This window comes from Branchiostoma belcheri, unplaced genomic scaffold (genome assembly GCF_001625305.1).
Source record: "Branchiostoma belcheri isolate BF01 breed outbred unplaced genomic scaffold, Haploidv18h27 scaffold42, whole genome shotgun sequence".
NCBI classification, from domain to species: Eukaryota; Metazoa; Chordata; class Leptocardii; order Amphioxiformes; family Branchiostomatidae; genus Branchiostoma; species Branchiostoma belcheri.
The window spans coordinates 175,511-202,333 of record NW_017804043.1 but is presented as its reverse complement, the minus strand read 5'-3'; the positions used below and the strand labels follow the sequence as shown (position 1 = coordinate 202,333).

Sequence of the window (26,823 nt, the reverse complement as noted above, 5' to 3'; positions counted from 1 at the left end):
TCATGATGTACTGCTGCTATGCTGACCACTGTTTTGAATAAAGAATAAAGAATGTTGCCGGGCAGAGACGATTTCGCCTCCTAAGAGATCTCTCGCCAGCATAACTCGCGTCGCTCCCCGAAAAAAAAATTGAAACCGCCACCTCAAAAGTCTTTTTTTTTTATTCCAACATGTAGTCACCAGACGTGGTGACGGCACACTCAAGTTTTTTTCAACTTATATTAATGCCGTCACCAACACAGGGGACAAATACATGGCAGGACAATACTCATATACACCTGAGCTAAGTGAGGAAAGTCGTGTAAAGTGCCTTTCCCAAGGGCACAAGATCGGTATGTCAGGACTCGAACCCGGGACTCTTAGTTCCGAGTCGCGCACTCTGCCGCTACGCCACACGACCCCCCTCAAAAGTCTGCGAAGGAGGCTAACCCTTACCCATCAGACGACACAAAAGAGCCTTGCGGTTTCCATGGGTACCACAGAGCTGCCGCTATTGATCGCCTGCAGTCAGCCAGAGCGGGACAAACACACCCGCCTGAGGGGTACTTGAGGTCAGACGTCACGTATAGGCATTGTTGGACACAATAAATGTCTCAACACAACCGCTACTACTTCTAAATGTTGCGACAATAAATGTCTCAATTCTCAACACATCGCTACTATTGTGTTGCGAAAAAGCTTTGGACATATTTTTTGCTACAGAGCGGGACAAACACCCCTGCCTGAGGGGTACTTCAGGTCAGACGTCACGTAGGCATTGTTGGACACGCACGCCGACCATAAATGTCTCAACTCTCAACACACCGCTACAACATGTTGCGAAATGTTGCTTTAGTTTGGACACATCAAGGGGGTTTAAACCTCCTTGGACATATATATTTTTGCTACCGATGCGATTTGCGATAGCTTTAGCTCTGAGGCGTACGTTTAGTACGTTTTGTGTGAGCTAGATATATACATTGTTGGACACGCACGCCAAAAATAAATGTCTCAACGCAACCGCTACTATTTCTAAATGTTGCGAAAGCTTGTGACATATTTTGCTAAACCGCTTGCTAACTGGAGTCCTGTTATACTTTTCTTTGGTGAAATTTGTCCAACTTGTATTGATGTCAGCGCAATACATACATTTTGGACACACCACTCCTAGATATTGCGAAAGCTTTAAAGCTTTCTCAATATCTAGGAGTTTGGTAATATGTTTCTACTGAATTCTGTTGACTTGTGACGATAATGGTTTGACTTCAATACATACATTTTGGCCAATAGATTTCTCACCACCACTCGTGGATATTGAGAAAGCTTTGCGAAAGCTATCGAATAGATTTGATTTTGATTTTTGATTTTATTAGTTTGCACATAAACAAAACAGACAATAATAATACAAAACAAGGATAAAACAGGTGCAGGAGGAGGGGAGAAGCATGGAATGCTTATACAAGGCCCTCCTCCTCTAAACTATACAAAATCAAATATAATCAATAAATGGAAATAATACAATAGAAAATGGAAATAATACAATAAGAATACTCAAATAATGTACGGTATAAATTCATTGATTTTATTGACAATTTGGGTCCTGTCCAAATTGTTGTACTAGTGATGTAAGCTTCATACATACGCTGTACTGTATGTTGCGGTTGAGTCCCTGAACAGCCTGTATTGTCGGTCTTAACCCACTGGCCAACCGTGCCAAATGCTATTCAGGACTTCTATGGTGGAAGGTTACGCCTCAAAATGGGTCCAAACGGATGCTGAATGCATATTCACATCAACAAAGGCGCGCGCGTAGCATTCACAATTCATCCAGACGGTTTTTTTCTTCTATTAAAGTCGTCTGAACTACTTTAACCCCCCCGCACACACACTAAAGCCTCTACCAGGCTTCGGGAGGCGGCTGGAAAGAGTAGAAATCGGCCAAATAGAGAGATAACATGTTCCGCTCTCTCTATTTGGCCGATTTCTACTCTTTCCGGCCGCCTCCCGAAGCCTGGTAGAGGCTATACACACTATAGTATATGTGTGCATATGATAGTCTGCGATGCTATAGAGGTGCAGTGATCGAATCGCTGTGGGACAAAGTTTGTTCACGGTCAAGGACGACTGAGACCTTAGGAACGGACTGTGATTGTTTTCGTTTGGATAGATAATGGGGCAAATCTATTATGACTGCAATAAATAATAACAGTTATGTTTCAACTATTTGCAGTATCACACTAGGCTTTGTGATACCGCTCAATAGCTTTTCATTCATGCTAAAACAAAATGGTTGTGATTGTTATTTTATTGTGCAAAAAGAAACTGCTGTCTGCAAAGCAACGATATGGACAGTGATGCAAAATAAAAACATGCCGACACCATTGTTAAATCATTGCTTTGTGTATACAAACTCTATACACACCATGTGAACCTATTGAAGAATGAATCATCATGACAAACAAAAACGATGTGACTGTAGTTCAGTATAACAGTCGTTAGGGGGCGTTGCTTCTCCCGCCATGCCCAGGACGTCCTGCGCTTGCGCGTACCCCGAATGTTCCACGGTTTTTGTTGGGCGTTGCATCATAATTTCACCTGTTGCAAACGGTATCTTTGCCAGAGCAGCATTTGAAAACTATAGACGGAATGCCATTCTAACATACACGAATATAACTTTACGTAGAGTTTTATTTTTGATAGTCACCTTCTTTTCTTTATTGAACTTGTCTTTCTTCAAAATTATCGTGTGAAATTCAAAGCCCAAAAAGTTTTAACAAAAACAAAACACAAAACAACGGGCCTGTCCGGGAATCGAACCCGGGACCACTCGCACCCGAAGCGAGTATCATACCTCTAGACCAACAGGCCACACAATGAAGATACGCCAGAAAACATCACCTGAATGTCTAACCTTCACCGACGTACCAAACAATGAAGAGTAATTGAAATAAACGATATTCATCTTTTTTACATATTTCTGAACAATTTGATACTAGCAAACAATTCACTTGTCGATGAATCATCTTATACTACAATCATAGCATCCACTACCTTTCGTAAGTGACCGTTTTGCCGGGGGCCACAACGTCATCCGCTTTTGATAGGTAGAGTCGCGTTCGCTGGTTGGGTCGTTGGATACTAGTAACAAGAAGTAATTTGTGTAAGTATCAATGTTCAGGCCCATGCTTACGTCCTATTAATGCATAAGGCCTGTCCAGCACTCCTGTTTTTACCTGACCCTATTGTAATGTTTCCCCTATCGTTAGAATTGGTCTAATTCAAGTCACCACCAAGGCGACCAATTATTGTGACATCATCACACTCAAGTAGTAAACCCTGCCAGCTTTTCCTATCTCGGTGCCCAGGCAGGTCATCTAAACGCATTTCTTCATGTAGAAAAAAAAACTATTAAGTTGCTTGAGTAACTGTTTCAGCGTATTTTTACATGAAGGTGCTGGTAGACATCAGAAATACCTGCATTTCTTCAAAGCTAACCTGCATTGGCTGGTCTTCTTTCGAGCTCTTGCTTGAAATGTGACACGCCACCAAAATAATTTGGCAAAATGAATTTTGAAAAAAAAAATAGCCACCAATGAGATTTGAACTCATGACCTCTGGTTTACTAGACCAGCGCTCTAACCAACTGAGCTATGGCGGCTTGCAGCTGTTTCAGTACAGGTGCCTGTGTAGTTAATTCTCTTCAATGCTCGATGAACGCTCTAGGCAGTCTACAAAAGCTACTGTGATCAACAAAATTAATGTATGTATTTGAACAGATTATTAAAGATAAATAAAAGAAGAGTTATATTTCGTTTTGAGGCAGCCATATAAAATGCGATGCCACAGGTAAAAATATTAGGGCCTGTCCGGGATTCGAACCCGGGACCTCTCGCACCCAAAGCGAGAATCATACCCCTAGACCAACAGGCCAGCTGTTAATATAAGAGTTTATCTATGGCCATGATCTTATCCTAAAACTCATTTCTTTTTAGTGATCTGTCCATAAACTTGATTATTTTTCAACAAACTTTTATCCAAATTTGGCTTTCCTAGGTAAGAATGAAATTCTACAAATATGTTGCAGTTTTCGCAAATAAATACATAGTTCGTATGCAGCTATATTCATTGGCCTTTCTTTTGTTCTTGCTTTACACCTGTTACTAGTGTTAGATGACCGCGCCGCCTTCAACTTTTTGTCTCTAACAATAGCGTCTCGACAATTTGAAGTTTTGTAAAGTAAAGACACTAAGCGGACTGACCTCATTGTTTTACCATGTATATGTAGGGTACAAGCATTCCAACCATTTGTTTGTTTTCTTTGATTATTTCATTGTTGGTCATTTCATGATCCGCTTTTTTTTAAAGGTGGGACATTGCGTCTTCCATGGTTTACAGAAGAGAAGTCAAACCCTTCAGACATAGTCTTAGACATAGTTATAGTTCCAGACAACTACCTTTATCATGTAGACTTAAGTTATTTCATACTCTTTTTCATTGCTCTCTTATGTTCTGTAATTTGCCTCCGGGCACGAATTTGCAATAAAATTTATTTTCATTTAAGCAAGACAAATTGATTTTCGTTCTGATTTCCACTTTTTTTATTGTGCTTTTAAAAGTAAGATTGTGTCGCAAATCTCGCAATGTTGGCTTAGTTGGCTGATATATTGATTACGTAAGTGCTTTGTCGCGGGGCGCGTTTCGCGAACTTTGATCCAGTGTCCCAAAGTAAACAGCTGGCACCCGGATACACCGGCCAACATCCCAGTTGTGTTTGCAATAATACTGTTCAGAGTTCGGTAGAACTCTAACAGCCGCCATAGCTCAGTTGGTTAGAGCGCTGGTCTAGTAAACCAGAGGTCATGAGTTCAAATCTCATTGGTGGCTACTTTTTATTTTTCATCATTTTTTTCCAAAATTATTTTTTGCACGGCCATCAAACATCAAGTCAAGAAAAAGCTTCAACTAGCCAGTCGGTTGAATATAAAACTTTTCCAACTGTAACACAAATGCCAAAGAACCAATCTATGCCGATAAATTAGTTCATTGATATTTTAACAAATTAAAAGCAATTAATATAAATCCAACGATGCAGACAACTGCATATTATAATATACTAGTATCTAACAGCCGCCATAGCTCAGTTGGTTAGAGCGCTGGTCTAGTAAACCAGAGGTCATGAGTTCAAATCTCATTGGTGGCTACTTTTTATCTCATTTACTAGAATTTCATGATCCAGTTTTCCTTGTCACTTTTTAACTAAAAGTTTGGCATGTGCAAAATTATAAACTTGCATGAACATTTCTGTTGTCAAATGGTTATTACTTCTTTTTTTAACTTCTGATTATTTTTACATCTTGAAATATACATAAAGTGCAGATTCTTGATTCTGTACGCACGTAAGTTCATTTAAAATTTGGCAAGGTTCTGATCAACATCGACAAATATACTTAGAGAATAGTTAGAAAGATAGGAACATACATAATTTCCATCTTCTACAAGGGTGAATAAATAAATGCACTCCATCATCAGCCGCCATAGCTCAGTTGGTTAGAGCGCTGGTCTAGTAAACCAGAGGTCATGAGTTCAAATCTCATTGGTGGCTACTTTTTGTTCTTATAAAAGGTGATGTACAAGAGATCAGTAACAAACGCTTTTTAGCTTCAGATATACGTTTCAGATTTGAGTTCGAGATCAGATCTGTATTTTATTTACGATTTTCTTTATCTTTTTGCAATAGGAAGATATCTGCATACGTGGTCTTGACAACTACGTGTATTTAGCTTCATTTGTTACCATTTTAAAGAATACTTTTCCTCCTAAGTTTTGTTCACTTTGATTTCTGTGTAATCTTTATCCTTTTGATTTTCTTTTAAATGGCTGCACTGTTGTATATTGCTTCAACTCAAAACCAATAAGTTGGGTGGAAAAAAAATGACTGAGTAAAAATATTTATTTTATGCACATTTCAAATCAGTCATCACAAGAGTGAATATCAAAGAAGTTGATAATAATAGTAGTCTGAAATGATAGTAACCTGACATATTTAAGTCTTGTTGGCTAAAACCAGACCATAAATGTACATAGACATACATTCATTATACTACACAATAAACTGTACATTAAACTGAAACTGAACAATAATATCAACTGAAACAAGAACTTCAACGGAACAGTTAGTAGAAATTCTTCGATCAGTGACTGTACTTTCGTAAGGTGGTAAATCACGTACCTCCAAATTTTCGGTGTCGACTGTACACCTTGATCACGGAGTGACCTAGTCTCGCGAGAACACGAGACTAGGTCGAGACTTGTGTGGATCTTCTGACCTCCCCCACCTCCTTGCGGAGTAGGGGTAGGTAGGACTTGGGCAGCTCCCAACTTTCATTGCGATTTATTTGGAGGTACGTGATTTACCATCTTACAAAAATACAGTCACTGATTGAAGAATTTCTACTAACTGTTAATTCTACGTGACTGATGAACCTCTTCAACAATATTCAACGGAACAGGGTTTTCTTAAACTTTGTGGAAGGTACTTGGTCCTTAAGTCTGAGTCTTCTGACGGCTTCTCGGATGTGTTTCGGTTGGAGCGGCCCAGAGTCGCCGGACTTCTCCATCACATCTAGAGCTGTGGGGAACATCAAACAGTTTAAACTGGGATATTCTGTATCCTGGGTAAAGCAGTGACCATACAACAATACATATAATGTATAAATAACTGTGAGGATGAGAGTTTTTGGTGAGAGTCAAAAGAAGCGAATGTCAATTTACAATGTGTGAAATATATATTTAATAAGTCACTTCACAGTTCAAGTGCACATTTTGATTTACGGTCAAAGTTTGAGGCATCAGGCATATACATTTGTACTGTCATTCAGCAAAATAGCAAAATTTCGCAGTCTGAGAAAAATGGACATGTTTACGGAACTATATGTTCACAGTGGCGGCAGGTGCAGAAGAAAGAAACTAAATGACAAATTATTTGTTCATGGTAAAGATAAGTTCACGGTACGGAAGTGACAAATAAAATTTAACAAAACGTGAACACAAAAGTACCATGAAAAAAAGCCTGAATTAGTACAGTAGTAAAACAAGAAATGTTTTAAAAGCAGCTCGTACTAGTACATGTATCTTTGATAAGTGTATGTGATATAGCTGAAGTGCTAAAGATGGTTTAGGTTTTAAATCTATAAGGCTTAAGGTTGCTGGATGAACATTTACATCTTGTGTTTAAAATGTGTGTTAGCGTACCTTCTTCCACTACTTCTCCTACAAACACCTTGGATATCCCGGCCATGGCGATGACCACATTCTGGGACACACTGGTGCCTGTCATCTGCTGCATTATCTGAAGGGACAATATATAGGAACACTTTGATTAATTACATGTAATTGTGTATGTATACTAGGCATCCAACTGAAAACCTAACTTAACTCTTACTTAGTAGAATATTTATCAATCCGTGACTGTTTCAAAAGGTAGCAAACACGTACCTCCAAATTTGTATTTTGGAACTTCATTTACCATTCTCTAGTACATGAACAGCATTTTGATGTTGATGGCTTAAAACTGTGAAGTAAAGTCACATACTAGTATGCAAGGAACAGACATGACAAGCTGTTATAGCCTACCAATACCAAATTATTAGTACTATAACGTTATTATTATAATATATACACACGTACATGCGCACATGTAAATTGTAACATTACATACTTGTAAAGATCATATACTATGCCAATTGTAAGTGGTTTTTAGACCAATCACCAATGGGTTGATACAGATACAGAACACGTCAAAAGACATGAGGCTAGGTGACATGTCTCACCCTCTTGATAGAAGCTTTGGGAAAAGCTGATCTTCGGAACATCTCATAACGATTCAGCTGCTCTTCTGAGAAGGAGGCAACCAGAACCCTGGAACACAAGTTAGACTGTAAATAATATGCAGGGGTTTTATATTCATTCTTTTTGCAGGGACCTCTCAGACTCGCTGCAAATTTAAACTGTTGCACTGTGAAAATATGCAAATTTGAGTACGGCACTTAAATCATAAATAGAAACTGAACTGTGATATCAAGTCTATCTGTATGCGTTTCTCATCATATATCATGAAAGTTTATCGACACTGATTTTGAAAGCTACCATAATTTATGGCATTAAATTTTCATATTCTTTAAGGCTTGTTTTCTTTTCAGCTTACCTAGGTCAACGGCATACGTATGTTCTGTTCTGATTGGGCAAGTTGAATATGAATGTTGTTGTTGTTTTCCTTGCTCTACGTCTGTTTTTCCGCTAGACGTGGGCTCTAGGTGTGACAGTGCAGTGGTACTGAATATGAAGGATTCTACAACATTGCCCCCCTCCCCACTTACTGCATTTTCTGTCGCTCTTCTTCCAGTTGTTCCATCTTGCTTTTCCTCGTCTCTCCTTCCTCCACACTCCCCACCCGTTCTAGCGCCAGCTTCTTAGCCGAACTCTCTCCTCCTTCCGTGCTCTTCTCGGCAGAGCCAGCCGGCGTACTAGTGCTGGCGTTTTCATCCGAAGCCGGGCGTTTTTGATTCGTTGGGATATCGTCTTTATTTTTTTGCCCTGGCGAATCCGAAAATTTCAGCGTTTGTTCCAAGTCTTCCCTCCCTAGTTTTTGACTCGAGGTCCCGGCAGTTGCGTCCTCCATGTCTTTAAGATTCTCTGCGTCAAGTTTAAGGAACTATCTGAGGCCTAAGATGCTGCAAAAAGCCAGAAATCCGGTACCAAGTATCAAGAAAATCCGAAACGATCTGGGCATATTGTTGGATACAGGCAGGTCAGAGGTCAACAGAATAGTCTACTCACTGTGGGGGTCGTTGAAAGAAGGTTTAAATTAGACTTAGAATGCTATATATTATCATTTTGACGTATTGTTGCAGTATTTCCTTTAGTACTTTATCTAAAGCTATATGTATTGTGACATTATAACTGTATAATCTAATATCTTTCGATATGCTTCTACTAAAATAGCCCTTAGGCAAGGCATCTCATGGAATAGTCTTTCTAATTTGCCTACCTGATACTTCAAATATGTCGATGAAGGTCAGATATCCAGCTAAACGGTATGATACGTATACTGTATGTTCCTGGTGAGGTTGTTTTGTTGTTTTCGTGGTGCTATGAAATTTTGTGTCCAGTCAGAAAACGTAACGATTTATCCCCAAGATCTGCTTGGAGACTGACAGCCATCATCGACATCTTTGCCTTGTGTGTGTTGATTTTAGGCCACACCAAGTAAATTTTATGGATTACGTCCTTTGGAGACCCTATATCTAATGCGAGAGGGCAAAAAAAAAACAAGAAGGGCCCTAAAAAACAAGATGCCTAGATTAGAAATATACTAAGAGACGACAAATGTTAGTACACAAATTGAATGAGGTGACACAGTGTAACAAGCAAGAAGTCTTTTACTCATCATCAAAACAGTAATAAATCAGGTGGAACAGCAGTTGTCGTCCTGTCCTGTTTTCACGTTACGGGTTTCACGTCAATCTGACGATTTGCTGCACTGTCGTGACTCTTTGTTCAAAGTTACAGGAATTTCTTGTTTTTTTTTCTAGGAACAGGCGAAAATCAATGCGCGCGCGAACGTCATCCATAAAATTTACTTGGTGTGGCCTTATGATCTTTTATTTGTTCACGAACCTGTAAATATCAAGTCATCCTATCTATCATTCACACAGACAAAATACACTGTATTGCGTGTTAGTAATACTTTAATAGCTATTCGAAACTTTACAATTTATTAATAGACAACATACATGTATGGTAAAGACATGTCAAAGCAGGGCATTTTCACTAACATTTGCTTGATGTCATGCAGGAATGAACGTATAGTAGACAAATTATGTAATGTAGATGTACTTATCTAGACGGAGCATTTGAATACAACTCCTAAGCAAAATACAAGCAACACATGTATATCTATTCGCATGGAGACAATCATTGGTCGCATCTTGTAGTACATTTGTACCAGTATTTTCACTACTCTAGTCTTCGGCTTAAGTCGATAGGCCTAACAAGAGGCTGACAAAATCGTGTCCCTTCACCAAATACATGTACATGTTGCACTACTACAGATACTACTTTTGTAGCCTCCGTAGCAGGCTTATAGAACTGGGGGTTTGGTGGTCTTCGGCTGTTTTCCGGATTAGCCCAGTTCTAACAAACGGGGGTAATTCAACCAGGCTGGTTATGTTGTCTATATGCAATCAAAAAATAGCACATATATAAAAGCTCCCAAAGACCAAGAAAACCCCCCAAACCCCCAGTTTTTGGTATGCTATGGAGGCTGCTACTTTTGCCTTCCTTTTATAGCCAGAATGTAGCTATTTGACGCGAAGACCTGATTCAAGTCAAAAGGCGTCTGCTTCGCCAAGAGAGATCCGAACGGGTTGGTCCCACTCTGCACGTAATTCGGTCGAAACGGGACAAGAATTTCCACCGAATCGTCATACTCCGCCACATTATACATGGTAAAAACCGTCGGTAGCTCCCTATCTAGGAGTAGGTTGATGGTTGGGGTCCATGGCTCTATGAGGACTTCGGTATGAAGTCCTGGATGTAAGGCAATGACTAAATCAGCGGCCGGGCACCTCTTGTGGTCCACGTACCTGTGCACAAAGTCATGATACAGTTCGTTACAGTACACATACTCTATCCTCCCTTTACTGAGAGCCTTGTTACTAGGAGGGTTGCCGATGGCAAGTTTGTGTGGAACCTCGGGTCCTACCAAGAGAATCCGCATGCCCTGGTGGTTGGGAAACATGGCCGAGAGTTCTTGCGTACTGGTTGCGATCTCTGACATCAAAAGTTCTGGTTTGGCCGCCCCGACCATGTGTATATGGACAGGTTTTTCCCGAGGGTCTACTTTAAAAGTGACCAGCCCTTTTCCTATGACGATTGGGTGCGTTAACATCTCTGTACAGCAGCGTTGAAGAGATTCGGTCACCGCGGCTTCGCTTGCAGGCCGGCCGATGAAGCTGTACCATTCCACCATGGACGGGACGTTTCGCTGGATCTCGGCGGCCACCGAGGGGTTGATGGCGAGCCAGTCGGCCCAGGTCGCGACTTCGCCCGCCGGTTTGGTCCAAGCGCGCCCCGGCTTCAGGACATGGCACGCGTTCTGGCAGGGCAGCGTCTCAGCTACCTGGATTGTGTGATAAGAAGTACACCGTTACAACATTATACGATTAGTATTTTTGGCTTTGTTAGACAAGTATCTAAAATATGACAAAAATTAATAAACTTGATGGAATGAAGAAGGTGTGTATTTAAAAACTGTAATTACAACCGTACTACACACTAAGGTACTTCCTTTGGAAAACGATGTCACGTCACAAAATAAGGGCCTGTCCGGGATTCGAACCCGGGACCTCTCGCACCCAAAGCGAGAATCATACCCCTAGACCAACAGGCCACGTCGATGCAAGAAGAGTGAGTGAATATTTATAAGCAAACCTATCAGAGATTAGACACGTTGTTTGAGATGGACATGCATGATAGATAGACAAATAAATAGATCGATCGATACATGTAGATGGATAGATAGAAGGTTGTATCCGTAAAGAAATACTAGTAGTTACCATTAGGTATTAGACAATTGACCGACGCTAACTTCTGCAACGATCTATCTATCTTCGACCTTTAATTACTACGTTTACTTCAGTGAATAGTTTCATCAGGCTGGTAAGTCACTGAGTAAAGAGACTTTTTTTTTACACAACCAAGTCTTTTATTCACAGCCGACGTTTCGGTGACCGTCTGTCACCTTCCTCAGGGCAATTCTGACTGGTTCACATTGCACTGCAAAACAGGTGTCTCTGCTATACATGCGTTTACTGCTACCTTACCTGATCTATCCTTTCCCCACTCAGGAACTTGCAGACCTTCTTGTGCCTGCCCCAGTCCCTCTTCTGGCATTTCTGTCCGCAGTAGTACACCATCTGGCACCGGGCGCACCGGTTCACCTTGTCCGACCGCTCACACACGAAGCAATACCTGAGGACACATTCTTTTTTTTTATTCCAACATGTAATCACCAGACGTGGTGACGGCACACTCAAGTTTTATCATGTTTTATCAACTTATATTAATGCCGCCACCAACACAGGGGACAAATACATGACAGGACAATACTCATTTACATTTACACCTGAGCTAAGTGAGGAAAGTCGTGTTAAGTGCCTTTCCCAAGGCACAAGATCGGTGGCATGTCAGGACTCGAACCCGGGACCTCTAGGTTCCGAGTCGCGTACTCTGCCGCTACGCCACACGACCCCACATTCCAATCAGTATTTCATACTCTTGGTATTCAAAATTGCAGAAACAAGTCCCAAGATGAGTCTTTTATTTTCTGGGTGGTACCCTAAAAATCAGCCCAGGGCCCTTCCTGTAACCATTTTCAGTCGGAATTTTCAGACTAGAATATTGACTTCGAAAAAGCTGCATTGGTTGCCTTTAAATGCCTGATAACGCCTTACAAAAAAAGGGCATGCATGCCTAGCCTCTACCAGGCTTTGGGAGGCGGCTGTCTTTGATTTGACTTTTTTTTTGACCGATTTCTACTCTTTCCGACCGTCTCCCGAAGCCTGGTAGAAGCTAGTGCAGGCCCTCATACCTTCGCAGGTCGTCTAGTTTCTCGAACGTCTGTTGTAGCGCTCTCGCCACGGTTTCGTGAGTCTTCTTGTTCCTTTTCTTGAGCTGTTCCGGCGTGAGGAGGTTCCCACCTGGGTTCATCACGTGACCGAAGGTTTGCCGGAAGTGACGTTGCGGGTAGTGTTCGTCCCGGAAGTGACGATCCTCGTCCGGAGGTGGCTCCATGGCAGATGTTCTGGGGAGACTGTCTCTTCAGGATTACCGTACTTCTGAGGTGTCTTGCCCTTAGACTTCTCCAATCGCTTTTCTCGTTGTCCTGGTCACTTCAGATCGAAAGATGGAAACACAGGGTCTCTTCAGGATTTGCCGTGTACTTTTTACAGTGTCTCTTCTAGTGATCTGAAAATCAGTAGATTTCATTTTATGTTGTTGCACATGATGTAATTGTACTTTTTTATTATTGTCAGTTGTACCTAAGTAATTTGCCAACAGAAGTTGTATGATGTAATTTTAGCATAAATGTGTATTATTCTAGCGTATAAGTGGTGTTTAATGCCTCTCAAGGCACTTTTTATGTATATATATTATGTATTAGTCATGTAATTTTTTAAAAAATTTGTAAAAGCTTCTCAATTCAGCCTTTGGCTGCAAAAAGCTTCTAACCTACTGTACTATGTATGTATGAAGTATGTGTTTCTGCAAATAAACCAGTCTATATAAATACAGAAGAAAACATCAGAATTACGTCCAAATAGTTGGGGTTCCCACTAAAAATACTTATAGTCAACTTCATAACTCAGAAATAGAAATAAAGTTCAATACACAGGAAAACCTTCATAAAAAAAACAATGCAAAACAAAATTAAGCACACTGTATAACAAGATAAAATGGTGCGACTGTGTGCAGGTACTCCAGACAGTTTGGATCACAAAAACACTCTGTGAGAAAATACAGAAAGTTTTATAGCAAAACCTGACCCCCAAAAAGGAAACTGGCTGAACTCAAGAGAACAAACTTGGAAATGAAACATTCCCAGACAGCCCCTATTGCTCTCTAACTACATTAATTTTGTGATTCCCTTTACTAGTCCAGATTTCTGTTTAAGTTCTGACACTAGTGGCATAGTGAATAACCTGGTATCCAGTCTTACGTGGTTGTGGCATAGTACTTGGGGTGTTAAGGCAGGCTGTGTCTTCGGGGGCTCTAATAGCTTCCCCCGCCCAGTGCAACAGCCGCTCCGACAGGAGTGTTACGCTAATAGAGATGGGATGCTTGGGGATTTGATATGCCCCAACACGAACTATCTGTCGTGAAATACCCACCGGGAAACCTAGCGGGTGGGAAAGAGCTCCTACAACCCCAAGGAAAACCAGCTGCCCCTACCACGTAAGACTGGATACCAGGCTACATACTGAGCAGACAACGTATTTCAGCTATCACAGACATCTGGTTCGTTGTAACATACAGGGTATGCCGTTGTAACTTTTGAGTAACGAGCCTGTTTTCGCCTAGCCTTTTGCAAAACGAAAAACATCGTCTACAGTTGCAGAAATAAGACATGGACTTGGCAGTGGAGTGCACTTGGCACAAAAAGAGCCTGCAGCTGGCGATATAAATGTTTGTGCGGACGAGGTGTAATGACAAGTATTTCTGGTCTGGTGGGCATACAAATAAAATTGTACGAAAAAAAATAGATATCGAAATCAAAAGAAGAAACGTAATTAACCGTTTGACAGCAGAAATGCAAGCAAGGAGTTCAGGCTTATAGTTGAGCATAAGCTACATTTGAAGATAAAAAGCCACCTGGAAAACGAAATCATAAAATTTATGGAAGTAGCCACCAATGAGATTTGAACTCATGACCTCTGGTTTACTAGACCAGCGCTCTAACCAACTGAGCTATGGCGGCTGATAGAGTCTCGTTTATAATTGCTAGCTTGTTCTGTATTGCGACTTTTTTTTATTATGGATAGTTGATAAAAGCAGTAGACGTTTTCCCTTATTTTGCTTTATTCGCATAAAATATGATTCAGTTCTACTTTTTCACCAAAGAACATATGAAATGAAATTAAGAAACTCCAAAAACACTGTCTATAACAATATGCTAGTATCCATTGACTTTGACCATTTCTTTCTGTTTTTCGGTTTAATGTTTCATCGGCCTGTTGGTCTAGAGGTATGATACTCGCTTCGGGTGCGAGTGGTCCCGGGTTCGAATCCCGGACAGGCCCTCTTTTTTGGCCGCCATTTTTAGAATAAATAAGAAACAAATAAGTATAAAATGTATACTTATATATCATTAACTATTAGTTACGAAACAATTATTTTAGATAAATTTTCAATACGTATTTTAGTATATATGTAGTAACTTTAGAAAACCATTTCACAAAACAAGGGCCTGTCCGGGATTCGAACCCGGGACCTCTCGCACCCAAAGCGAGAATCATACCCCTAGACCAACAGGCCACGTGGATCTAAAACACAGGAAAATGGATACATAAACAGACATTTAATTCGATTGGAGACGCATGATTATAGATCAAGGAAGTTTCAACTACATATGAGCAAGGAGCTTATAGGTTAAAGTATACCATTAAAGAAATTACCTCAATGATCCTCAATGTTTTCATCTGAAAGGCTTGCTTTAGACAAACTAAATCTGCAGAGTTTAGTGGCCCTTATAGTTGATGCTCATTGATAACCCCGACGATATATACGTAGTGCCCCACTCAAACCCCAATCAGATAACATTGACTTGTGTATACTAGGACCCTGTGGTGTTTATTCAGTTGAGGGGCTGTTATCTTTTCGCTAAACCTACCAATCAAGTCATGGTCTCAGGGCCCAGACCAGTCAGGGCAGAGACCAATAGATATTCGGTTGAAGGATCCATGTGTATCTTCAATAATTCAGAACACTGAACCATTAATGAATCCCTGTAACTCATGGCTTTGTCACAACTCATAAATTTCTATGTTTATTATAGGCAAACTATATTCTGATATACATGATGATATGTGGAATAATTAGTATTTCTTTTTTTCTACCGAGTTTAATTAGGTTGTACATATGAAGTCCCGTGATATAACTGTACTTTTATGTTATCTATTTGTCCATATTAAAATCCCTTGTATTGAATAAAGCTAAGGAATTTATTTGATTCAACTGGGCTCAACATACAGTAATATTTCAAGCCACATGTCCAAACATATGTTTTCTCGATAACTATTACAAATATATGCACTCGTAACATGTACACGGCATAGGAAATATGGTTATTGGGAGGGCTCTATATACCTGATTTCAAAATGAGTGCGTTGTACTTACCGAGTGAGTGTTGAGCCTCGGTGATCAGATAATGATCTGGGCCAGTGGCTATTTTTGGCAAGACAGTGACCCCACTCTCGCTGTTTCCTAATATGGAAATAGAAAAAAAAAACGGACGCTTTGAAGCTGTCTTTCTGAAGAACCATCCCGGAAGTTTCATCACTCATTATTTTTGGGTCTAGATCTAGCGTCATGTACAGATTAAACTTATGCAAATGCTTGAAAACTTTACAAAATGTATTCAGATTTTAAATCAGAATTTAGGTATAAACCGATGGATGTCGTTCATAATAAAATCGCCAGGTAGCGCTTCTGCACGGCAACTGCAGTGGATTTTACGACATGAGGCACCGGTTTGCGGCACCAAAATAGACAGGCGCCATTTTGTAAAGAACAAGAAAAGTTGCAAATCATCGAGCGAAGGAGATACCTTTTCCATCCGACGCATCTGGGGGAATTTTGGCTATCTCGGTAGCCAGAATTTATTCCATACAAACCTACAAATTCTATAGCAGGGGTTGGTTTGATCCTTTTTCTCCAAAATGGTAAGTTATCGGTCGAAATATCTCGGTATTTGTGGTCGAAACCCAGGTGTCAGATGGGTTACTTTGAACAAAAACTTGTAAAAATGAGCCTACCTATTCAGGTTTTATTTCAGCGATTGTTATGCTTATACTGCTGGCAATGCATCTGTGTCTTGATAGTGTTGATATTTTGTTGTATGTCAACGGCAGCTCTTGTTTTGGATGTGAGGGTTGAACAAAAAATGGGGGAGGGGGGCAAATTATCATGAAAATTACGTCTCGTTTCTGCTTTGTAACGTTACCACTAAAAGTTTAGGGCTGTTTTTAGTCACCTTTGCGTTTTTACTTCATGTGTAGAATTATTGTGAACAGAAAGTACTTAAAAAACGGCCCTTTAGCTCCAAGAAAGACAGTTTTGCAGCAAGTGACTTGCCATTTTGCAATATAAATTGTGTCAAATTAGACATGCACTTGTGTATATTGTCATTTGAACTGATAGAATAATCAGTATCAACTATGCAGTCTGTATATGTATAGTAGATACATAAGTCACATAACTGATGAATCACATATGTAATGACACAACTTTTATAGTAGGTACAAGAACTTGATGAAGGTGTCACTACAATTTTAACTACAATTGTATGTAATACTTTAAACATGATTTGTTTGCGCCCTCTTGCAAAAGAAGCCTTCTACTTAGGTGTGAGGATGCATAGGACTCTTTTCTCCCTTGTGATACATGTACTAATTATTCCCTTTGTCTCCTTCCCAGTCTATTATGTCCTACAACGGCGCCGCCATCATCGCGATGGTTGGCAAGGACTGCGTTGCCATAGCAGCAGACCGTCGGTTCGGCGTGCAGGCCCAGACCGTGTCCATGGACTTCCAGAAGGTGTTCCAGATGGGAGACAGACTGTTCCTGGGTTTACCTGGGCTCGCTACAGATGTACAGACAGTGTAGGTTTTAGCCTCCATAGCATGCCAAAAACTGGGGGTTTTGGGGTCTTCATGGCCTTTGAGAGCTTTTATGTGCTATTTTCTGATTGCATATAGACAACATAGCCGGCCTGGTAGAATTACCCCCCCTTTTTTTAGAACTGGGCTGATCAGAAAACAGCCGAAGACCACCAAACCCCCAGTTCTATAAGCCTGCTACGGAGGCTAATCAGAAAACAGCCGAAGACCACCAAACCCCCAGTTCTTTAAGCCTGCTACGGAGGCTAATCAGAAAACAGCCGAAGAACACCAAACCCCCAGTTCTATAAGCCTGCTACGGAGGCTAGTAGGTTTACTATACTAGTATTTTGGAGCAGAGCCATTTATAGTAGAATTGGACTGACTTCATACTATGTGAAAGCACTTTTTCTGCATCTAGCCTTGGTTTCTTTTGGAGTTCATTTTGTTATAACCTTCGCCAAGAAGGTTGTTTTCATAGGCGTTCATGTGTATGTCTGTCAACAGCATAACTTGAGAAGGCTTAAATGGATTGACTTCATATTTAGTAGGTGGGTAGGTCTTGATGAGACCTCGAAATGATTAAATGTTAGGCCCGCAGGCAGCTTGTAATAGTACTGCAGCAGAACTTTCAGTTTTGTATGGATTTTATGTGATATGACAAATTGCTGATGATACCTGATATAATTTTACCTGTTGTATTTTCCCCCAGTGCGAACCGTATGAAGTTCCGACTGAACCTGTACGAGTTACGGGAAGCGCGGCAGGTCAAACCTAAGACCTTCCTGTCCATGGTCTCCAACCTGCTGTATGAGAGAAGGTTTGGGCATCCTATACTACTTCTAGATGTCACTTGTGTATTAATCCATGATCTGGTTACATGTACCTATAGCTAAAACTGGTGAAACATTAAATGAGTGAGTGAGTGAGTGAGTGAATGCATGAGTGAGTGAGGAGTGAGTTAAAGTGTGAGTAAGTGAATGGGTGGGTGGGTGGGTAGGTAAGTGGGTGTGAGTGAGTGAGTGAGTGAGAGAGTGCGCGAGTGTGTGGTGAGTGTGTATGAGAGAGTGAGTGGGAGTGGGTGAGTGAGTGAGCGAGTGAGTGAGTGAAAGAAACAACAGGAATAAGTGGTCGACATGGGGAAATTCTGGAAGATGGCGATTACAAATCTTCTATTTTCTTATTTCATTTATTAGAATCTTCATAAATTGTTTATGCTGCAGGGTTGGACAAGTCCCATTGCCCACTTGCCCAGGGCAAGTAAAAGTACTGTTCGGGCAAGTGAATATCCCCCTGTACTTGCCCGATTGGGAAAGTAAATTTTTGGGATGCGAAGTATACCCGCTATGGTGTTTGGAGCAAAATTACTCATGATTTGGCCATAATGATATTATATTAAGTCTCAAACCACCTTATTTTGATAACTCTAAAATGAAAATAGTTTTCTTGCTGGTAGTGAAAATGCATATAAAAATGTCATTTATTTTGGGCAAGTGAAAAGTTGGTTCGGGCAAGTGGAGATGTCCATGTACTTGCCCAATAGGGCAAGTGGATTTTTGAAAACTTGTCCAACCCTGTGCTGTTACACTTTTGTTCCAGGTTTGGACCATATTTTGTAGAACCAGTCATAGCCGGCCTGGACCCCAAGACCTTTGAACCCTTCATCGCGTCCTGTGACCTGATTGGTTGTCCCATGGTGACGGAGGATTTTGTCGTGAGCGGGACGTGCTCGGAACAGATGTATGGGATGTGCGAATCTCTCTGGGAACCAAACCTGGTGAGCTTATACTGACTGCCTATCACTGTTAGGCCTGGTGTTGTGTTTCCTGTTTCCCAACTGACCCTAGAAAAATCTGCCGACCCTAGCCTTTTTTTTTTGTGGGCCCCTGAAAAGGACACAAAATTGTCGAGCTGATAAACCTTTTCTAGCTCAGAGTCCATGATGTAACACCTGATGCTGAGTGGTGAAACATTGGCCCAAAATTTAATGCTACATTTCTTACTTGCAGTTACTAAAGAAATTCTTTTATTTTTTAGTAAAAAAACAAACACTTTATGTTATATATTTTGCTGAAAGCACAATTTTGTTGACAACTAGCAATATGCAAATTGGTATATGGCCTTCAGTCAGTATTGACCATGGTATAATCCCAATGCTCCGGCTATGGCTGAACTGTCCTGTGGCTATGCGATTACTATTATAACAATTGATCCATTACTATCTTTCCCATGTTTGTAGGAGCCAGACGACTTGTTTGAGACGATCTCTCAGGCCCTTCTTAATGCTGTGGACAGAGATGCCGTGTCTGGATGGGGGGCTGTGGTACATGTCATGTAAGTATGACACACAAAATCTCAGACACCTCTATCATTATTATATACCTTCTCATACCTTCTCCCTATTGTCTTACCCTATAGCAAGCACAAATTTGGTGCCAAATCTGAAATGGCTACGTTAGAAGGCTGAAAGTTAAATAAGCAAGGCTTCAGAAGTTCTTAAGTTTTAATGTCTATGAGAAAGAATACTAAAAAGTAACCGATATTGTGTAGTATTTCTTTTACATGGTGTGACCAATTTTCTTCTAACTACATGTATTTAACGGTATGTTGTGAAAACTAAAGGATGTATGAGCAGCATTTTAAGTCTCATGTCCTCAACATTTCTCAGTATGTATTTGGTTTGTGTGGTTACAGCACAAAGCAATACAAGAATATTTTTTCTGAACACATAATTGTTTGTGTGTCCGAAGTCCCCAACTACAATTCCTTGTAGGAATATAACTTAGCTTCGAGTGATTTGTTAATTTTTTTATGTAAAATTACTTTTGGTTTGCTCTTGTATGTACATTAACACTTGTTTTTGATCTTTCAGAGAAAAGGACAAGGTGACAACCAGAACACTGAAAGGAAGGATGGACTAGTTAGACTTTTCTTACGTAAACTGTTCCTGAACTTAGTTGCACTTAATAGTAGAACAAAAACGTACAGAAACTGATGAAACTGTTGGCAACTTCGTTGACATTTGATGTCTTTGCACTGTATTGATGAGATGTACTGATGTAATGGAATAAATGAGAGACATACCGGTAGATTCAAGTTTTTGTTGGTTGGTTGGTTGGTTGGTTGGTTGGTTGGTTGGTTGGTTGGTTGGTTGGTTGGTTGGTTGGTTGGTTGGTTGGTTGGTTGGTTGGTTGGTGGTTCATACATGTATAACTGATAAACTGCCTTGTGATGTAACACCCACAATTTGCATGACCAGACTGTATACACATGTGACACATGTATTGCATTCCTATCATGTAAAACACTTGGGTTATATTTCTACATTCTGCAAATGAAACACACAAAAGACATACCAAAACAATGCCTCCTTTTTCTACGACGAGCCATCAGATATCAGCACTATTGGCCTGTAATGATGGCTTCAACAGCTAGGGGTCCCCACTGTCATGTTGGTTAAATCACAGGGACCATACCTAACATCGTGGAAGCACTACATGAAATTACGTGTTTTTGGTCGAGATGGTGAGGCGAATGTTATTGTTCAACATTATTATTACCTCCATGACATGTCATGGAGGTTATATTTTCAGTTGCGTTTGTCCGTCTGTTAGTCAACAAAATAACTCAAGAACGGCTGGATGGATTGGTTTCATACTTGGCATGTTGGAAGAGTGGCGAAAACTGGAAATGGTTAGATTTTGGCCCCCCCTGCTGGCTTCCCTTGGTACTGCAGCAAAACTTTCCGGACAGAACCGGACCTGTACAGGTGAAACTAGTGACAGCCCGTTTTACTAACGGACCAAAGGTAAGTTTTTGTGATGACCTCTGCCTGCCGTGTTGATATCAATGTCCTTTTGGGTCTGGCCCCGACGGCCTAGCCTCGAACCAGACTCCTTAGGGTAGCTAAAAAGTAATAGAAATCGACCACATGCGTGTCATAGGGTACTGAATTTTAGCCTCTACCAGGCTTGGGGAGGCGGCTGGAAAGAGTAGAAATCGGCCAAATAGAGATAAGAGAGTTTGTCCGTTGAGAGAACATTTGCTAACTGAATTTAGCAAAAAGAATTGGCCAGTCATAGAGTTGCGTAGAGTCGCTGTTGATAGTATTAACTTTTAAGAATGCCAGTCTAATTCCTCCTACCAGTTTTATTATTTTTAGCAGCCCGAGTAGTCTGGTAGAGACTATAACTGCCCCACATATGCGGCATAGCGGGACAAAATCGCCTCCCGATGTCATGATACCGTGGGAATGTAAACATGATGGGACGGGGCTTCGGACTCCTATACAACATTTTGCTCTGTACGACATACGGCACCTGTCATACGGTACATGTAAGAACCTTATATACAAGATTATATACTGATTCGTGGTACTAGCTATAGTATCCCATTATTTAGAAGTATCATAAATGTTTAGACAGTACCCTCCCTTGTAAACAACATTGTTTTGATTATTTACGGAACTATTCATAACTATATAATCCAGTTTTGGTATGACAGATCGGGGGCATGTTTATCAAAATATCTCTTGTCCTATGTAGTTACAAAGACATGACAAGGTAAAAACAGGAACAGAGGCATCTGGCATAACCTCAGATGCAATGTTTATTGTCCCCGTCATTTACAAAGGAACCATGCCAATGCCACCATGAGATATTGAACAATCAGTTAGTTTTTAGTAGGGCTATGGACCCAAAAAAGGTTGCTAGAGAATTGAAGTTATTTTCATGCTCTCTTGGCATAAACATAGAAAGGCACTACTCGACTGAAACTGGCTTGTACATGTAACGTTACTTAGTATTTTGTATGTATGGATTTTGGTATCTGCTACATCACGATGCACCTGTAACACTTTGGGGCATGATATAATCGCCAATGATAATGGTGATAAAAGGGACAAGAAATTATACAATTTCCTACACGCAAAAAATGGTAATTTAAACAATTGCAATTTAAACGATTCATAAAAATGGTTTTGTGGTCTTTTCGTTATAGCCGGTATAACCGCCATTCGGCACGGTGGCAGCTAGCTATATATTAATGTCTATTGCGTATATTACTAGTGACCACTAAGCATACTAAGAAATGAAATACGACTGAAAACCCCACTTCGCGCCTATAGCTTTGGAACCTTCTTTTCAGACAGATGCTTCCTCAAATTAAACCTGACTGGGCTACAAACTGCTGCTGACAGGCCAGAGCCAAGCTGTCACGTCCGACAAGAATGTTATCGGTGAAGCCAGCTGGAACCTCGCCGCCAATTATACCGACTCGCCCGGCGTTTATATGTCAGTAGCCGGGCCCAGAGGGCGCACGGGACGGGGAGACGCGATACCGGGACGTAATTGCCACTAGATAATGTGGACTAATCTCGAGGCAGGTCCTACGGTGGCAAAAGACAGTATCAAATTGGCCAGGCAGTATCCATTGGCTGGTGTATTGGACCCTCTGGCCAATGGATACTGCCTGGCCAATTTGATACTGTCTTATGCCACCCTGGAATCTGCTGGACATTAAATGTGGACATGGTAGGAAATAATTGGGGCTTGGGAAGAAGTGCTCTAGGCTTAATCTTTAAGCAGATGCCTGCGAAGCCAAATGAAGCTAGTGTGTTACGCTGAACGGTGGTTATACCAGCCATGCATACTAATAGTAATACACACCATACATACAGATGTTGGGCGGTGTAGTAAAAACGGAACGAACAAAAATGTAGCCCACAAAATGCTGGAAAAAGGCGAGATCGTCACAAACAAGATAAATACAATATGAAGAAAGTTTAAACTGTAATTTCTAACACTACAAGAAATTAGACTTGCCCAAATTTTAGACAGTACAACTCGATCCATGTCTTTGTCAAGTCAAGTCCAATTTCTTGTGATGGAAATTACAGTTTAAACTTGCTTCATAATGACTTAAGATATAAGATAATACAACATATACTCAATTAACATGGTTTAAAAAGAAGATAGACAGAATAAACACCAGACAATAATTAGGGTTCTAAAGTTGGGATTTATTGTCGTTTTTTCAGTGAACAGCTAAAGGTAACGGACCGGCTCGTAGGAATTATACAACCGCGTATAAAACAGGCGTCACGTGGGTGGAAAAAGTACGATATATACCAGATATGTGATCACATAGCTGTCATATAAATATACGGGTGGGGCTCTCATTCGCCATAGTAAAAACTCTCACTCCGAAAACGCAGTTTTTTAATAGTTCTGACCACTTCTCTTCGCCCCAAATCTATAGGCTCTCTGTATTGCACTATCAGTTTTTCACCTACGCAATGGTTTAGCTGTGTTAAAAAACAGCTCGGTACGTAATGCACCTTATATACAGGCTTACTAAGCCCTTGTGTGTGCAGCATATATCGGACTTTACGTATCCTGGGCGTATGTTGTCCGCGCGAAACTCAGTCCTAAAATTTTTCCCAGACACTCAGTTTTTCTCTCGATGTTCGGAACAGCCCAGTCCAGCCTAGGCTCGCCTAGGTCTCGTTCCCAGGGTTGTCGGCTGGAGACGTCGACAGTTACGATGTCACGTGACTAGATTCGAACTCGTACTGAAAACCTCTCGTTCCCAAAGCTCACTGTCCGAACGTACTGACAAGTTTTTCCTCCGAAGTTTGCCTCAATCGGTGTCCGCGCGGATTTAACGCTGGATATCTCGCCTTCCATTTCTTTCTCTTCGCCAAGAATGATCTTGCTGATGTCGGGGGCGCACCGGCCCCTCAAATATTCTCACTCGCCTGTGTCCTTCCAATACGTCTGCGCATGCCCTTGCGCATGCTCCGTACCTCCTGAGACCGTTCTGTCGTGCCCGTACGGGCTCCCGTCGAGCGTGTTCTCCGGGGGCCCGCCGGACGCTGCTGCCGGCCACCGCCCCACCCCGGCCCCCGGGGAAGGGACTCCGGGCCCCACCCGTGGGCCAAACGTCCGTCACCCTAGCAGGTGCCTACTCAATAGCCTCTACCAGGCTTCGGGAGGCGGCTGGAAAGAGTAGAAATCGGCCAGAGATAGCATGCCAGTGGAGTTGATCTGCTGGAGAGAACAGTTTGCGGTAAACTGTACTCTCTACCGGACCAACTCCCCTGGCATGCTATCTCTCTATTTGACCGATCTCTAATCTTTCCAACCGCCTAACGAAGCCTGGTAGAGGCTAGCTACTCAAAACTACCGTTTTCTACTGACATTACATGGAGGGGGTTGGGGAAGGGAAAGGGTGTGTGTAGGGTGCTGTAAAGCTGCTCGTCGAAACGCTTTTGGAGTCTGTGTTTTGTTGTCCAACTGTTTTTAGTCAAAAAGCAGAGTGGACTCATTCCTCAAGCTAACCGACATCTATCACACCGAAGTCTAGTAGACGGTCGGTTAGTTTGAGGAATAAGTCAAGTTCAAGTTAAACTGTGTTTAGAACATGTTGAAGGGTAGGAACTGCAGGTGACCGGCGTTAACCCTGGGTCGGGCGCGCGCGGCGACCTGCTGCATCAGCCCCCAGGGGCCACCCCGTGGAGGTGGGGACATGCCGGCCTCGGGGGAGGGGCGCCGGGAGAGCGTGGGGCTCCCCTCGGGTGACCCCCGTGCCCGTGGGATGGTGAGCGCTCCCTGGTCGTTCTGGGAACGAAACATGGCGGGGCTTCTGCGGGGGAGTTGCGGGGAGGGGGGAGGGGACATGGCTGGGGGGGAGGGGGGATAGGGTGCGCCGGGGGAGGAGTGGAGAGGCGGGTGGGGTGGGGGTGTTCTTCCTGGCCAGTTGTGGGGAGTTCCGCGGCGTGGTGTTAGCGGACTTGACTTTGCGGGTGACCTGTGGGGAGGCCGGCTTGGGTTTGCGCGGCTTGTTGACGATGTTGTCCAGCTTGATGTACGCCAGTTTGACGGAGTCTTCCCGCAGGACGGGGTCTCGCACGAACTCGCTCAGCTCCTGAACAAGCTCCACTTTGATGCTGCCGGATTGAAAAATGAACAAACAGACAAAATTTCAGGACAATGTTGTAAACTCATTTGTAAGCTTTATAATATAGTAGAGGGGATTCATTCCTCAAGCTACCGACATCTTGCACACGCAGTCGTCCCTCAGTAAGACATCTGGAGCCGCATGGTTCCCGTTTAGAACTTTTATTCAGCCTGTCACACAATTTGTAAGCTTGTCGACTGTTTTCTACACGTGTGCAGAGCACAAACGGCTATATTGGTTGACAACATTTAATATTTTCAATGATGTCAATGATTATGTTTATAAATTGATCGTATAATTTGTCATTGTTTTCTGGCTTTTGAATAAGTGGCTCCATCAAAGTAGTCGTCGTCTTAGAGCTAGCCTCTGCCAGGCTTCAGAAGCGGCTGGCCATGGAAAGAGTACAGAAATAGACAGATAACATGCCGGGAAAGTTGGAGAGCGGCAAACTGTACGTCTTAAGCGGGCCACCTCCCCCGATATGTTATCTAGCCATTTGCTCAATTTCTATTCTTTACAGCGGCTTCTGAAGCCTGGTAGAGGTTTGCCTTGAGCCCAAACTACGACATCATTTGTCCATTCTGTCCAGAATTAATAGAAGACGAATACCACTTTTTGATTGTTTGTCCCAAATATTCTGATATACGTAATTCATTATATGCAACTATATCAACTTCTATACCAGAATTTCTCGCCATGAATTCATCTAGCAAATTCAGATACTTGTTGACTTTTGACAATCCATACATTGTGAATATAGGACAGTATTTTAAAGAATGTCTAAACGTAAGAAATTCTTTTAATGACTGTATAAGCGCCTTTTCATCCCATATCACCTACTATTGTACTACGTAGACTGATTTGTTAGACTTGTTCTCTCATTTCTGCCATACTTTGTACCTTGTACATTGTTGCGTAATAAAAGTCACAATATGCATGAGCCCACACCCTTACCCTAGGATGCGGTCCTCCGCCCTGCCTATGAGCGTGTGGTAGTGCTCTATCTGTGCGGTAATACATGTAGCAAGCGTACAGAGTCCAAAACTATGACATTTTCTTACAGACTAGTCTTTCCTTACCCTAGGATGCGGTCCTCCGCCCTGCCTATGAGCGTGTGGTAGTGTTCTATCTGCGCGTCCCTCAGCTTGACGGCCAGGTCCTGGTGGAACCGCTCCCACTTGTCCTGCAGCCCGAACAGTCCGGCTTCCAACGCCGTGTTGGACACCGTCTTGGGCCGCAGGTGCTCCGGTACGCTCCCCAGGCGGCGGTGGTCTTCTAAGTCCTGAGGAAAAAAACGAGAGTAACAAGTCTTATGAAGCAATTAGCCTCCGGGCACGAATTTGCAATAAACTTTTCACTTAAAAGGAAACCTATCCATCTGACGTTAAGTGCTTATACCAACAAGCTATCAACCAGTGTCCGTGGACCCTCTGAAATTGAATACCGCTAC

At 41.8% G+C, this 26,823-nt stretch overlaps 3 protein-coding genes, 10 non-coding genes and 1 pseudogene across 13 annotated transcripts; 5 read left to right on the top strand and 9 right to left on the bottom strand.

The window, feature by feature from the left end:
* Positions 1–2,775: 2,775 nt before the first annotated feature.
* Positions 2,776–2,847, bottom strand: Trnap-cgg. The gene has a single exon. It is a non-coding gene; the product is annotated as a tRNA-Pro (tRNA).
* Positions 2,848–3,563: 716 nt separating this feature from the next.
* On the bottom strand, positions 3,564–3,637 carry Trnat-agu. Its single transcript has one exon. It is a non-coding gene; the product is annotated as a tRNA-Thr (tRNA).
* Positions 3,638–3,837: 200 nt separating this feature from the next.
* On the bottom strand, positions 3,838–3,909 carry Trnap-ugg. Its single transcript has one exon. It is a non-coding gene; the product is annotated as a tRNA-Pro (tRNA).
* An 880-nt stretch (positions 3,910–4,789) lies between these two features.
* Positions 4,790–4,863, top strand: Trnat-agu. The gene has a single exon. It is a non-coding gene; the product is annotated as a tRNA-Thr (tRNA).
* A 242-nt stretch (positions 4,864–5,105) lies between these two features.
* On the top strand, positions 5,106–5,179 carry Trnat-agu. The gene has a single exon. It is a non-coding gene; the product is annotated as a tRNA-Thr (tRNA).
* A 328-nt stretch (positions 5,180–5,507) lies between these two features.
* Trnat-agu lies at positions 5,508–5,581 on the top strand. The gene has a single exon. It is a non-coding gene; the product is annotated as a tRNA-Thr (tRNA).
* A 483-nt stretch (positions 5,582–6,064) lies between these two features.
* On the bottom strand, positions 6,065–8,761 carry LOC109478040 (transcription initiation factor TFIID subunit 11-like). Its single transcript, XM_019779498.1, has 5 exons — positions 8,355–8,761; positions 7,809–7,896; positions 7,231–7,327; positions 6,476–6,607; positions 6,065–6,139 (listed from the first exon to the last, which is right to left on the bottom strand). Exons 1-4 carry the CDS (start codon positions 8,654–8,656, stop codon positions 6,477–6,479), a joined length of 618 nt encoding a protein of 205 aa, XP_019635057.1. The 5' UTR covers positions 8,657–8,761; the 3' UTR covers positions 6,065–6,139; position 6,476.
* A 1,453-nt stretch (positions 8,762–10,214) lies between these two features.
* LOC109477972 (putative protein MSS51 homolog, mitochondrial) lies at positions 10,215–12,831 on the bottom strand. Its single transcript, XM_019779425.1, has 3 exons — positions 12,629–12,831; positions 11,862–12,009; positions 10,215–11,158 (listed from the first exon to the last, which is right to left on the bottom strand). Exons 1-3 carry the CDS (start codon positions 12,829–12,831, stop codon positions 10,304–10,306), a joined length of 1,206 nt encoding a protein of 401 aa, XP_019634984.1. The 3' UTR covers positions 10,215–10,303.
* On the bottom strand, positions 11,357–11,428 carry Trnap-ugg. The gene has a single exon. It is a non-coding gene; the product is annotated as a tRNA-Pro (tRNA).
* Positions 12,832–14,441: 1,610 nt separating the features above from the next.
* On the bottom strand, positions 14,442–14,515 carry Trnat-agu. Its single transcript has one exon. It is a non-coding gene; the product is annotated as a tRNA-Thr (tRNA).
* Positions 14,516–14,765: 250 nt separating this feature from the next.
* Trnap-cgg lies at positions 14,766–14,837 on the top strand. The gene has a single exon. It is a non-coding gene; the product is annotated as a tRNA-Pro (tRNA).
* Positions 14,838–15,000: 163 nt separating this feature from the next.
* On the bottom strand, positions 15,001–15,072 carry Trnap-ugg. The gene has a single exon. It is a non-coding gene; the product is annotated as a tRNA-Pro (tRNA).
* Positions 15,073–16,273: 1,201 nt separating this feature from the next.
* LOC109478122 (proteasome subunit beta type-3) lies at positions 16,274–20,507 on the top strand. The gene is made up of 6 exons (XM_019779611.1): positions 16,274–16,478; positions 17,233–17,417; positions 18,127–18,234; positions 19,014–19,191; positions 19,654–19,748; positions 20,287–20,507. Exons 1-6 carry the CDS (start codon positions 16,476–16,478, stop codon positions 20,333–20,335), a joined length of 618 nt encoding a protein of 205 aa, XP_019635170.1. The 5' UTR covers positions 16,274–16,475; the 3' UTR covers positions 20,336–20,507.
* Positions 20,508–24,564: 4,057 nt separating this feature from the next.
* Positions 24,565–26,823, bottom strand: part of LOC109478111 — a 9,482-nt pseudogene continuing 7,223 nt past the window's right edge.

Coding starts and splice junctions, on each gene's coding strand:
- LOC109478122 (XM_019779611.1), top strand. Junction 19,192..19,653: donor CTCTCTGGGAACCAAACCTG/GTGAGCTTATAC, acceptor CCATGTTTGTAG/GAGCCAGACGACTTGTTTGA. Junction 19,749..20,286: donor GGGGCTGTGGTACATGTCAT/GTAAGTATGACA, acceptor TTGATCTTTCAG/AGAAAAGGACAAGGTGACAA.
- LOC109478040 (XM_019779498.1), bottom strand. CDS start 8,656: ATGGAGGACGCAACTGCCGGGACCTCGAGTCAAAAACTAGGGAGGGAA. Junction 7,328..7,808: donor CCAAAGCTTCTATCAAGAGG/GTGAGACATGTC, acceptor TTGTCCCTTCAG/ATAATGCAGCAGATGACAGG. Junction 6,608..7,230: donor AGGAGAAGTAGTGGAAGAAG/GTACGCTAACAC, acceptor TGTTCCCCACAG/CTCTAGATGTGATGGAGAAG.
- LOC109477972 (XM_019779425.1), bottom strand. CDS start 12,831: ATGGAGCCACCTCCGGACGAGGATCGTCACTTCCGGGACGAACACTAC. Junction 12,010..12,628: donor AAACTAGACGACCTGCGAAG/GTATGAGGGCCT, acceptor ATGTGTCCTCAG/GTATTGCTTCGTGTGTGAGC. Junction 11,159..11,861: donor GTGGGGAAAGGATAGATCAG/GTAAGGTAGCAG, acceptor CACACAATCCAG/GTAGCTGAGACGCTGCCCTG.